We start from the raw sequence: 14,788 nt of genomic DNA, 5'->3' as shown, positions 1-14,788 counted from the left end.
ATAGGTTTTCCGCTGCTGTTGATGACTTAAGAAAGAAATAGAAAAAAGAATCTCGCGTATACCTTATGTAATTTTTCAGGTGAGTTTTCCGATCAACTTTTTTCACGTCTGTCGGAGACTTGAGGATAGAAAAAACGTCTGCCAATGGTTTGCCGCTGATACTTACGACTCAAATAACGTTTAGAGAAACGAATCTTGTGAGTATCTTATTTTTTTATTTCCTCGAATTTCCATCAAGTTCACGCGGCTCGCATATTTAAACGGGACGGATCCGGTCCGGCAGACGAAAGCTCCATAAACTAATCTTTCATGTACTTCATAACATGGATTTTTTGTAGGTAGCTCTTGGACTATATGTCGCAATCATTTTTTCTTTTGTTGATCTGGTTACACGATTGCATTATTCCAAGAGAAGGTCGAGACCAATAATATAAATGGTAAATATAAAGTGCTTTTATAATAATTCTGTTTACGTAGGCTTCGAATCCTCTAAAGAATTTTAAAATGTTGTGTAAGAAGATAAAAATAAATATGAATACATAGTACTTGTTCAGATTCACACAATGTCAACCAGTGAATTGTTAAATTACGATGTTTATTTATTTATTGAATTTTGAAATTATTTACTGAAAACGATTGCATACAAGATACTTGGTAGGTATCAATAGATTTGGTAAAATAGTTATCATTACATTGTATCCTGTTTAAACAAGTCGCTCTTGTAAATAGGTAATGTTTCTCAACGTTGCCTTATTCTAGCTTATCCAATATTTAATTCATCTGTATCAAGTTATACAAAGAATCCAAAGCCAGTAACTATAATTCAATAGATGAATAAGAAAAACTACTAGTAAGCAGGTATTGGAATTTATTAGAGCACAAAATGGAAAATTATTTCGAAAATATAGTTAAACAAATAGTGCTTATCACAAAATAGAATGATCCAGGGGCACGCTCGTACCCCCTTGTCTCGCTCCGTTTCGTGTTGGGTTTTCGGGTACAACTCAAGGGACGCAAGGGGCGAAACGGGGTAATCAACCATACTCCCGCATTCACTTTTCTATTGACTGCGGCTTAGCAACGACACGTGCAATTTTTTATTATTGCTGAGACGTAGCGAGCAACTTAATAAATCGAGAGTATGGATGGCTATCATTCTCCCTACCTCCACTTGCCGAGTTTCTAAAAGGGGTCTGGGGAAAATCTGGAGTGGGTATATTAGTGGGATCGCTCCGTGTTGGTTTTTCGAGAGCGTGAGTATAGAATACATCGAGAGTGTCGATGATGACATAATTTCCAACAATGATATGGATTCTTCTAAATAAAAAAACTTATTTCGAACATTTGGTCCAGTTATAGTGGACACAGCAGACCATATTGATTGAAAGCATTGTGTCATGAATAGTATGGCAGAGACAAAAATTAGTTACACTGCCGGTTACCTACTTTGGACAAAGAAATTGGTATATTCCTAAACCGAAAGATCCAAATTAGGAAAGTGCAATTGTCGAAGATTACATTGACGACAACATAAATATTATGCGAGAAAGAGAAAGAAAATTGTGGGAGAAATTAATAAAAACAATTATACGATACAAATTGTTTACATGGAGCAAAAAATATCTTCATATCCAGTAGCCACTATTCATAAAATAATTATATTACTATAAATATTATTTAACATTATACTTTGATTAGTCTTTTCAATGTTATACATTATTATAGATTTTTTGTTACAAAAACAAATTTTATATGTATGTAAGTTTTAGAAATATAATTTATAAGAGTTAAAAATAGCATTTGGTTCATACCCGGTTGATACTAATAATTCAAACCTGTCCATTTGTTGAACTAATTCATTATCAGCTAAATAAACATTGAAATGAAAAAATCTTGAAGCAATTATTTATTATTTAAAAGAATAATCTAAGATGTAGTACGAATTACTTTATAAAAGAGGAAACTGATTCCAGAAATATCTCACTTCGTTCTCTTTAATACAGGGTGGAAAAAAAATTAAATAAGATTGGTTTCTATCCTTACCTCATACTATTTTATTTTATATAGAGTCAAAGTTGGTAGCCATGTTCATGTTAATTTTTAATTTATTTGTTGGCAGGCGATAAGCGAAATGAAGTAGCGACAGGCAAACGTGCTCTAGTTTGTAATATTAAGAATTGTTAAGTATTGGGCAACAATTCGACGATTGTTTAGCAAGAGTTTTGTTAATCAAAACAAGTATTGTCAAACGATTCAAAAGGTACTTTTTGAAACTCTGTTCAATAAACTGAACATTTTGTCAACTTTGGACTCCATCAAGTCTCAACAAAAGACCCAAACCCACTGAAAATAACAACAAATATGAATCCAAATTTTACTGCATGTAACCATTTGCGCATTTCTTTCGAATCGCAGTTCGCCAAATGCCTCTTTAAATAGAACAAATAAATAATAGTCAAATAATCCGTTCAACGTTTCCATCGTAAGTTGAACTGTATGTGGTCTGGCATTGTCTTACTGTAATATTGCTTTACGGAAAGGAATATCGCATAGTTTTGACAAGTTTCACCGGGTTTTATAGAAAGTTGCGCTTTCACAGTTTTTTGTTCAATGAGAAAAAATTGAGTTCCTAAACACGGTACACAGCACCTTCCCCGATGACAGTATGGCCACTTTAACTTGCGCGCCTTAGTCTTTCTTCCTTCACTCCAGAGACTCGCGTTTACTCTCCGGAATATAGTGGTGTACCCAAGTCCCGTCTATGGTGAATATTCAATGGAATCAATTTTCTAGTTCATAATTGAACTGAGGTATCTAATATGTTCTACTAAATTTCTTTAGCCAAACCTGTTAAATTTAATAACCAACCAGATTTCTTAGTCTCTGCCAAGTATGCCAATGGCGTTAATTGTTGGCTTTACCATTGACATATCTCCCATCATTATCAACAAAACAGTATACCCATTATTAAAAAAGACGTACGTGACACTCCGTATAGACAATATTTCGATGTTGCCGTTATCGCCTTACAAAACTGTTGGCCGTTATAGTTTTTTTTAAAACACACCGAATTTCGATACTGCGGTCAAACGTGGCGATAATGATACTACGACGTAGCCCGAAAACGTCACCTCCGCTCCTGTACCCTCCTAGAGCATCTACTCTCTTCAGAGCACTGCAGCAAACTTCCCAGCGTGCGAATTTCTGCTCAAAATTCAGAAGTCTTGGCATCTATCTGGTTGAAATTATGCGGAAACCAAGCCTTTCACAAATATTTGTTCAATACCACCTATGCTGAAGCCCAATTTTTCAGCCATATTTCGTACAGCACTGCTCGGTCTTCTAAAATGAGTTTTTCTCTAGCGATGACGTTGTCACTACATCTCGGCTATTTCCGAAAGCGGAACACCATTCATACACCTAAGTCTTCGAGAGACACTCATTTTCGAATTGCTCCAGTAATTTTTGATAAGTTTTCACTGATTTTACATTATATCTGATCAAAAAATGAGTAATGTTGCGCAAAAGACACCGGTACATTCTTCTCGCTTATTCCAAAATTCCGGTTTATATTTGAATCACCCTCGTACATATTATATACCAGGGAATCAACAATAGATATTAGTCGACGAAGAAGCATTTGGAAACCAATAGAGAGATTGATGCATAGCGTGTCGTATTCAACCTCAAAAGTTTCTACTTCTATCAATAACCAAATAACAATATTAAATCCTTTTCAACTGGAAACTTCTCAGAATTGTTTGAAAATGGCTTAAAATTTATACTTGCAGATGAAAGTTTCTGAATCACTTGGTGACGATCGCAAATTCTTCGGTTGAAACAATTCTCAAATAAGTGGTTCCAAAAGTTCCTGGCCTAACAAAGGAAACGTAAAAATTGTGGAAACATTTTTTTCGTAATCTCTTTTTAGCTCCATACACTTCTCCTAGCTATGTTCAATACCTTTTTTACACAAGAATCGTCAAGTTCCTCAAAATAGCAATTAACTGCTGGCATCACCTCTTCATTATTGGAAAATCTTTGACTACCGAGTTTTTTTTTTCAAGTCTGGGAGCAAAAAATAATCCAATGGAGCTAAAACTGGTGCATGAGGTAGCAATTCAAACTTCAATTAATTAATTTTGGCAATTGTAATAACGGATATGTGACCTGGTGCATTGTCTTGAAACAACACTTCCTTCTTAGCTAAATACGGCGGGTTTTGCTTAATTTCTTTTCTCAAAAGTTCGTATAATATTCGCCGTTGATAGTTTTACAATTTTTAAGATAATCAATGAAAAATTATCCCTCTCGCATACCAAAAAACTGACTCCATAACCTTGTCTGCAGATGAAACTGTCTTTGTCTACTTTGGAGCCGGTTCCTTTCAGATGTGAAGTGATGGACTAATGTTTCATCAATAGTTATGAAATGGCGAAAAAAATTCTGTGAAACATTCTCAAACACTGTGAGCAAACGCGGCATCCATCTCGCTAACAGCTTTCTCATACTCAAATGTTCAGTTAATATGCGATGTACCGCACTTTTTGAAATGCCTGCTAGCTCGCGCACTTTCAGTCGACGATCATCCAGTTCGGCTTTGTGGATTATCTTCAACATTTCTGGTGTCGTTACCTCATTTGGTCGACCAATGCGATGCTGGTCTTCGCAGATCGTATGGCCTCGTTTAAACTCTGCTACCCAATATTTTACTGTTGACAACGAAGGAGCAGTCTCCTCCAGAGAAGGATCTAGTACAGCTTCTTCTATATTAGTTGAGCCAACATATTTCAAATAAAAGAATTGTGTCATATAACGATGACCAATTTTTCCATGTTTACAAATACTCTAAAAACGTTCACTATTGATGGCTGCCAAACAAATACTGAAGAACTTGTGTTCTACACAAATACAGTGGTATTTTTAAAGCAGCTACCGCCATGTCTAAGGACGATCCTCGTAGCATATACTATTTATAAGACTGATTGGTACGTACTGAAAGAGGTCGGCATCCATCATAATGTCAGATTTGCTCTGTAACCCGTGACCAATAAAATTCATGGTCCTAATGCACGTAACCGGATTTTTATGTTTTTTGGAATCCTCCTACAATGTTTTAATTGCGGATGCACTTACAAATAAACAAACAACGATGCAAAGTGAAAAAAATGTAATTAAAACCTCTTAAAACAAGTTAATGGGTTCTAAAAAAGGTGTGTTTTTTTTGATGATATAATTTGTAGATAAGCGGTGTAACTTCAATAAGATCGAAACTCGTTCACTTTATCCGATTGCTCATTAATAAAAGGAATTCTCGTACATATATTAAAAAACAACTGAATCAATTATCATGGCACTAATTTATATTAACATAAGTTTCAGCACTACAAATACCTGCAATTATAAGCTATAAAATAAATGTATACCGATTAAACTGTTGTTTATTTTATGTAATACCTAAAAATAACGTCTATATTATAATTTATTATGAATTTTTTATCTGAATGATATTATTTATGAATGAGGTTTATTAAAAGTGTATAATAAAACTGGTTTCGAAGCCATAATGATTACTTTCAAAATGACGCGACGCCTTATGGGTGATTATCATGATCTCTCTTTAACTTGGTAAATGAGATGAATGATTGAGTATTCATCAAATTTACCCGACCGAAATTCGTTGAGTTTGCGCACCAGGATCGTTTCTGTCATGACGTCTGCCATTGCTGAGCAACGCGATTTTGGTTAGGTTATGTTATGTCAGGGCTCCAAAACGTGCGATCCTCGTACCTCTTAGGAGGCAGATTCTTCTAGGAGGTCCGTGGCAACAATTAAATAGCAGCTGCGGTTCCAAAATGTACATCATCAGTGGATGTGGCTTCCCTACTTCAAGTGATCTTCGGTAATGATGCAAGCTCGACCAACTAATAATAGTACTTCCTGCGTCGTTTGCTCTCTTCGTTTTATCTGCGACAGATAGTCCATCTAATTTTTCTCGTTTTCCACTTCCATCACGGCTGGGTGGCTGGATCGTCGGGATCATTGAAGAAAATAGCAGTTTTTCTAGCAGCAAGGAAAGCTCCCGGTCAAATGAAGAAGATTTATTATGTGAAAACTCTGCAAGGTCTCTATTAGTTGCAGTACCCTGGCTTAACTAAAACTATATTTGAAAATGGGCTTTATCGAGACTGAGAAGGGTAAGTCTCAATCTGTAATTTACACGCGTGTCCTTCCGAATAGTTTGACGGTAACTCATCATACTAAAGAAATTAATTTTTCAAGAGGACTGCGTGCATTATTTTTGCGTGATCAACTCTTAGAATTAAGTATTTAATCACCACGAGCTTTAGTACTGAAATATGACTCTTGAATCCAGGCTTCTAATGAAGGCACGCTTCAAGAAGGCTGCATGAAATGTCGTGAAGCAACAAATATATTTTTTGATAGAGTAGAGTATGACGAATCCAATGGTACCCTTTTTTGGTGTAATTCATCAAAATCTAAAGGAATTTGACTTTGTGGGCTCTTAAGGGATCCATAGTTAAATTCTTTGATTACAAATTAAATCAGGATTGCCGCGAGATTTGTGTACATAGATTTGATTTGTAAGAAATTAATCTTTCTGATGGTGTCAGTCGTTATAGCGGTTATTGTTATAAATCAATGCATAACCAGTAATTGAGCAGAAATTAGGAAAACGGCCATATTGTTTCTGTTTCCCAAGGAAAACGTGCGAAATTTAAACACGTTTATTACAACTTCTATTTTATTCTGCCTTCGGAAAAATAAAAAAAAATATATGAATCGAAAGGATTTTCAATGCTCGCTCTGAAAATCCAAACCCCGAATTTTCTCGTTGATTCTATAAAAAGAAATTAATTAAAACCATGGTTGCAAATTCAGAAAATTGAAAATATTTTTTATTTCCGGCCCAAAATGTCCTCTGGAAAAACTAAAAATATCTATCAAATGCTCCTAATTGTCTCGTTTCAAAAATATATTCCGTTTTGTCTAAAGTCTTAGGGAAACCTGAATAAAAATTAACTAATTATTCCGGATTATTCATTGCGCAGAGTTGGCAGAACTTGATGAATCGCAAAGTCCCCATGATATGGAATAACGGTCATTTGTTTTGATGTTTAAATCAATTTGAATTAAGTGGTTGAAATAGTATAAACGATAGGAGATCGTTCTATTTACTAATTAAGTAACGTAATCACAGTAATAAATGGATCTCTCAACAGTCATCGGCGTCGTTAGATTATACCTGTACACTTTTAAGAAATCAAGATTCTGTTGGTTTAATTTATGCTTGGACATTTCCGATTTAATTTCAGTGAATTTCACAATAAGTAAAAGTAAAAAGTAAAACAACAGCAATTGTAAAAACGTTACTGGAACATAGGGCTAACAGTACAATGCCAAGGTTTAACTTCTCTACACATCACCATCAAGGCAAAGTTGCCAAAAGCTGGTATTGTACTTTTAGCTCTATGTTCCAGTAACGTTTTCACAATTTCTGGATAATTTTTATATATTGCTAAATGCAAATGAGAGTAAATTTTGACTCTTGACTTATTCACACAACAACCATTGTTTGGCAGCAACTGAATTATTTTTGGATTTCCATTCCTTACAGTGACACACATAATTTCATAGTTAATAAAACTGTCATCTACTTTCAAACAAAATTCTTCAAGTAACTCTGCAATTCTTTTGTAGTTACCCGCTTTCAAAGCTGATTGTAAAGTTGTACAGCTTGATTGGTTCCTGGTTTTATAAATCTTGTTATCCTAAAACAATTTGATTTATTAACGTACTGTTTTTTGTAGAAAGAAATTGCAATAAATAATTTATCGATTTACCTTGACTGATAATTTTGCCTGAGTCCTTGAAAGAGCTATTGTTTTATTTCCTTGCTTATTGTGAAATTCACTGAAATTAAATCGGAAACGTCCAAAAATAACCTAAACCAACAGAATCTTGGTGTCTAAAAAGTGTACAGGTATAATCTAATGACACCGATGACTTTTGAGAGATCCATTTGTTACTGTCAGTACGTCATTAGTATGTCATTAGTAAATAGAACGATCTTCTATCGTCTACACTATTTCAATCACTTCAAATCAAATTGATTCAAACATCAAAACAAACGACAGTTATTCCATCCAATGGAGACTTTGCGATTATTCAAGTTCTGCGCAAGCGCACAGCCAACTCACAGCCCTGTGCGCAATGAATAATCCGAAACAATTTGTTAATGTTTTTTCAGGTTTTCCTAAGACTTTAGACAAAAAGGAAAATATTTTTGGAACGAGAAGATTAGGAGCATTTGATAGGTATTTTTAGTTTTCCCAGAGGACATTTCGGACCGGAAATAAAAAATATTTTCTAATCTGAATTTGTAACCACGATTTTAAATTATGATATCTTTTTATGAAATCAACTAGAAAATATTTAGTATGTGAATCTAAAAATGAGCCAAAATAAAATAGAAGCTATAATAAACGTGTTTAAATTTTGCGCGTTTTCCTTGGGTGCCAGAACCAATATGGCCGTTTTCCTAATTTCCGCTCAGTTACTGGTTATGCATTTGATTTATAACAATAATCGCTATAACGACTAACACCATTAGAAAGATTATATTTCTTACCAATAGAATGATAGCTATGAACAGTGACTTAATTCGAAACTCTTATTTATCTATTTTAAACAGGTATATATTCAATTAAGAAGACACCTGTACCAAGCTCTAGCAAAACTTAGGATACCTAAGAAATTAATACGATTGTTGAGAATGACACTAAACAAAACAGAAAACATAGAAGGAAGCTTATCCGAAAAATTCGAAACAAAAAAGGCTTAAAACACGCGTTATCAACAGTTTTATTGAATTTCCTTCTAGAGGTGATTATCAGAGATAGTGGATTACGATCACAAGGAATTATTCATAATAGCAAAAGGCATATGGAAATGACGTAGTGCTCATAACTTGGACAAAACAGGAACTACAGAAAATGTTTTTACAATTTGCAAAGACACCAAAAATTACGCCCTACGTGTCAAAACCAAGTATATGGAAATGGGTAACGACTTTTTAAATCACAACCAATTAAAAATCACAACAGACCAAAACAAGGAGCTCCGGTTTAAAACAAGGAGTTCCGGTTTGATAGAGTACAAGAGCTTGAATACTTGGAAGTGACGGTAACAAGTAAAGGAGACGAAATTGAAGAAATCGACATAAAATTGACAAGAGGCAATAAAACAGTTGATGCTCTAGGAAACCTATCAAGGTCTAAAGATATCTCAAGGGTAGCGAAGCTAAGAATTTACAGTACTACTACTGGATAATTTACCCGAGCAGATGATGGTGAACCAAAACAGAGGTCGAATGAATACAATCTCATTGCATTGGTTTATTACGAATATTCTCAATAAAATATTCAATAGGAGACAGTTGCTGATGGTTATATTATATGTAGAACAAGGTTCTGAGTTTCTATTGACCTGAAAATATCATAATTATACTTTTCTGCATAAATAAATTACACTAGCTAGCATGTATAGAATTTCAGTTATATCAAATAAACGCTGTCTATTAAGAAAAATGGCAAAATATTTTTCAAGTATGGTATGGCGCCTTTTCAGCATTCATTCATGTTATAAATATCATATCACTTTAAGCTGTAAGTGAATTTATGAAGCTTTATTTTCAGTTCTTTATTGAATTAATGGCAATGAAGAATATTTTAAATGAATAGCTACTTTTATTGTTATGTGAATTGGAAGTTTTACATCGTGTAGTATTCTTTCTTTGTTAATATCTGGGGATGTCCTAGAAATTTTGATATCTTATGTTTCCTAGGATTGTTTTCATGATGTATTTGTTAGGATGCTGGAACTTTCAACAAGCCTATGCAAGTTTTTCATTTGTATATTATTATTTCTAACTTTGTACAAAATAAACTTGAAACAAACGAAAGAAATAATTTTTTTATAAAAACAAATTGAAAAATTTATTACACATGATGTTGTTACTTACAGAACAGAGTTTTCCTGAAACACTGGCTATTTATAAGGTTCCAATTTTATATTGAAAGACAAACACAGTTATGATACAGTTTGTTAATCAATTCAAAGCTTTCTGATAAACTATATTTTTATTTAATTTTGAAGCGCGCAAATTAATGAATATGACGATTTTTCGACGCATGAACATACGACTTATAATTGTCCATGCGCCACTCAGGGAAACTACAAGTTGATTCCGCAAACTCCCAACGACTAGCTTTGTGATTTATTTATGGTCATCGTATTTTCCCTTTATGATTGTTGCCTCAATGACCTTTTAACAGCCAGTCTTGTTTCATTGCACAGTTGAGGTTGATTATTGTTATGCAGCATGACGACATCTGATCCTACTTTTAACTGCTAGTTGTAAGGTGGTAATCTAGGCAATTCCAGTGAATTTAAAAACTCCATGGGATAGTTGACTACGTCATCCTGGTTTATAACAGTGTCGACTGATTTGAAGGAAACCAACTGACCCTGAAGAAAATTCTGAATGGTTGCATTCTTGCATTCTTGACATCTTTATTTTTCGCCGCCAATATTGCTCGTTCTCCCAGCTGAATAAGCTTCTCTTTTAAGTCTATGATGTGACAGAAATATGTGTGTAATGTGATGAATCCGCACGAGGTGACCACTGCTACTTTATTATTTCCAATGTCTAAAAACTGTTTCACAAACACATTTGCAGTTTCATTTCATTGTTACTTGCAGGCTAGCAGTGAACTGTCACTATCACAAAACATCAAAAGAAAAAGAGCACTTAACTTGAAATGTCACTATCACTATCACTCTTTATGAAATATCGATCGACATAGAGGATGGATCGACATATTAGTTTGTTGTCAAATGTCATATATTATAGTTCAGATATTTAATTTGTGAAAAAACATCAAAGAAAAACAAAATTGTTGTTTTTGTTCTATTCCGAACATTTTCATATTCATTCACCTTATAAACTTTCTCTGGACTTCACAAATAATTCAAGACGAAAATTAACCAAATCGGCCCAGCTGTTCTAGAGTTTTCACGAGACTAACAAACAACAATTCAGTTTTTATATATAGATTGTTAATAACTATTATTATTAAGAGTAATGCCATTAATCACAAGTGAAAGTACAAACATTTTTTGTTTCAGGTAAGCATATTAATCTTCTACTGCCAAGAAATGATAAGGTAAGCTTAAAACGTTTATAGAGACGCAGCATTCATTTTAATGGGAGATATAAATCGCGTTATTAATTTTATTAATAAATTATAGTTAAAAAACGATTTGATAGTTAATCAAGCTAAAAAGTCGCGAGCAATTTAAGAATATGAATAAAATAGCTGACGAGAAAATTAATGTCAATATTTTGATGTATTCAATTTGTAGTAGTCCTTGGGCCGAAGCGACAAATTTCTTATTTATGATCACACCGTTGAAACTTTTTGTAGGTATATGTTATTTGGTTGGCGCATTATAGTAGTGGTAAGTTTTAAGATTTAAAAAAATTATAAAAATTATAACCACATTGGAAATATTATTAATCAATAGTTTTTATCATATAATTAGTGACAAAAAATTGTCGGTAAAAAATAATGGGTCACTTGAAGAGTCGGCCAATTATGTCAGATTTATGAAATAAACATTTATTACCAAGAGAATCTGCCATAAAAAAATTTTGCTATAACTTGATAACCTTGTCGGACAACTTTTACGAGACATGTGAGCAGTCGGATGCACTAAAATTGTCAAATGTTTTATTCATAACCCTTTCATACTAACAGGTGCCAGTGGCAGTTAGCTATAACTTTTTTTTATAATTCTTGGCTGTCGGCTCCCTCTCCCCCCAACACAGATATCTGGATCTGCCCCTGGATTGAATGAGATAATTTTATTATTATAGTTAAGTAATAGAGTTAAGTAATCCAAAACAACCCTTTTCAAAGCGGCGCATCATCATCAATTACTTATTTATTATTATGAACTCTAACCTCATTAAGTCTGTCAGATTGGTGTAACTAATTGTAACTTTAAATCATTAAATCCTCAGTTTGCTAAATTAATTGTTTTTAAAAAGCAAGTTGGTGAATTGATTTATTTGATTATAGTATGACGAATTAACACTGATCTTGTAGACTAAACTAACTTAATCGTTAATGGGAGTTTAGGAGAGCTGCTACTCAAGTTTCGACATATGGCAACACTGATATGAATATGTCAAATTTGACAATGACATTTTTAATGGTAAACGTATTGTCATACGAGTGCTATTTGAGTTGTTTATAGACACTTACAGACATTCACAAATTGAAATTAAAACGCGAACTTTTTCGTGCGATAATTTTATATGACTGTAGACGAGGATTAAAGCAACCGCAGTCTATTGATCAACTCGTTTCGACTTTTGCTGATTAAACACCATCACAAGTCACCGAATTCAATCGTTGTCGCACTTCATTGCAATCGGTGAATGTGCCAGAAAACATCGATGATGTGCGTAAATTGTTGGGCATTAGTTGTTCGCACACTAAGCACTTCGAAGCAAATGGTCGTCTGTTTTTTAAGAATAACTGAACATGTCGCCACGGTTCCATTAGAGCAACGTAGAACGGTCAGTTCTGAATGGTACACCAGCATTTTTGTGCCAGAAGTGTTCGAAAAAAAATTACTAAGACAATTCGAGATCTCACACATCAGTTCAAACAAAAAGTTTTTGAACGGTCAAAACATCGAATTGATAAGTCATCTGCCATACAGACCTCGTGTTTGATACCCAATCATTTCTTCTTATTCCCAAAGATCAAAATAAATTGCGATGATTTTCTACACCTGAAGACGCGATTGATGCGTTCACATTACATGTTTTGAAGGTATCTCAATATTCAATTATTAATATTTGTTTTGATTTGTCTATCCAACATATACCTACATAATTTGTTGTAACGAATTTTTCTTTGTTAGTTCTTGAACGATAGCCTTTCGTTTAAAAAAATTTCTACATGTCTGTGAAGAATTTGTAAGATATCTTTGAGGGCACACATTTTTTCCCCAAACATAAATAAATTTGGTTACTTAAATAATTTATATTACAAGAGCTCCTGCTTCGAAAAATAATCACTTATATTTACATATCTCGAATAAACAGTGAAAACATATATGCATTGGAAACAATTTCTTTTGTTTTTATACAGAGTGTACCATATTACATTTTTCGATGTTTCGTTGTTATTTCAACGGATATCACAAAATGTTGTAGACTGGTAGAGATTTCCAGCCAGTAAGTCAGCATACAAAAGAACATTTGAAAAACTAATGGATCGTACAACAGCATTTAATATTACAATACGGCAATGAAAATAATAAAAAAGAAGGAAAATTGAAGTACTGGGTTTTCAAGAGCATTCAAATATAAGTATGAGAAATATGTATTGAAAAAAATTAAGTGCATATTGACTATTTCCGACTACAAGAAGAGTTACTTTACCGTGATTTTCAAAAAGTAAGAATAGGTTCAATTCAAATTTAATCATCAGTGAAATTTTTTTGTTTCGCGCTTTTTGCAGATATGGTTAATCTTCAAATAATTAAATATTTTTTTATAACTTTTAACCAATCAACTCAATTCATTATATCTCAGACAATGGCCAATTAATAAATGGAATGGAAAAAATGCTGATAAAAATAACGGTGCTTCAAAAGACGTCTATAAAATCGCGACCAGCGACGAATCACGTATCTATGGATATAAACCCGAAACTAAACAGCAATTGATAGTATGAGTGTATCAAGAAGAGCCAAATGCAACAAATCTCGCTCGAAGCACTTTGAAGCAAATGGTCGCTTGGACATATCGCACCGTTCTGTGAAAGCAACGTAGGACGGTCAATTCTGGATGGTGCACAGAAGTGTTTGAAAAAATCAGAGAAACCAGTTGGTAACTATCCGAGCAGTGTGTGCATTATCATGCAAAAATGTTGCGTCGTCTTCAAGAATAAACATCAATGATACATGATGGTCTTCTACTTGTGTGCAGTTAACATCCCGTTCTTAATTAAGACTAACTCCATGTGAACGTCGATTGATATGCCACCCATATCATAACTGATTTTCACAAAATATAAGTTCTGGATAATACACGCTTGAGCATATATTTCGCCTTGTCGCTACACTTTCACATATCTATTTCAATATGTAAAACAGAATCGCGAGTTATCAGAAAGAATACTCGACTCCAATCCACTATTTTCCAAACATAGCCAAAAATTTACCCTGGTAATCCAGTGTTCACGAGAAAGCGGCGATCCAATAGCTTTAGTCGGGGAAGAGATCCGGTAGCATGTCGCCTCCTAGCTGTCCATTCTTTTATGTTTATATTTTTTACTTCGACAGGAAATTGTCGTGATCGTTCGGTAATGATAATAGTTTTTAGGAATATAGGGAAAAAAATTAAAATTTCTAAATCAGTATTATGGGCTAAATTTGTTCACAAACATAAATGTTTATCATATAATAGAGAAGTAGCTGTAATAGATATAACAAAATAAATACATTTAAAGAATCATTATTGCACAAAAAATTAGTGAGAACTTACTAAACACAATTAGTGAGATGATTTAGAAAGCGAGAGATATAATTTTAAAGTTGAAATTTTTCGTAATAAAACCACGTTTTTCAGTGTACCATCATTGCGTGTTTTATATAAAAGAAATATCAAGTCTTGGATTTTAAT

The 14,788-nt window shown here is 33.6% G+C and overlaps 1 protein-coding gene across 1 annotated transcript in view; it reads left to right on the top strand.

The window, feature by feature from the left end:
• The window catches only part of LOC130448466 (uncharacterized), a 96,310-nt gene extending 81,936 nt beyond the window's left edge, over positions 1-14,374 (top strand). The window contains exon 4 of the mRNA XM_056785872.1: positions 11,212-14,374. Within this exon, the coding sequence (XP_056641850.1) occupies positions 11,212-11,270 (59 nt within the window). The 3' untranslated portion in view covers positions 11,271-14,374. The remainder of the gene's footprint in view (positions 1-11,211) is intronic.
• The last annotated feature ends 414 nt before the right edge of the window (positions 14,375-14,788 follow it).

This window comes from Diorhabda sublineata, chromosome 8 (assembly GCF_026230105.1).
Source record: "Diorhabda sublineata isolate icDioSubl1.1 chromosome 8, icDioSubl1.1, whole genome shotgun sequence".
NCBI classification, from domain to species: Eukaryota; Metazoa; Arthropoda; class Insecta; order Coleoptera; family Chrysomelidae; genus Diorhabda; species Diorhabda sublineata.
This window is presented reverse-complemented; position numbering and strand designations above follow the sequence as displayed.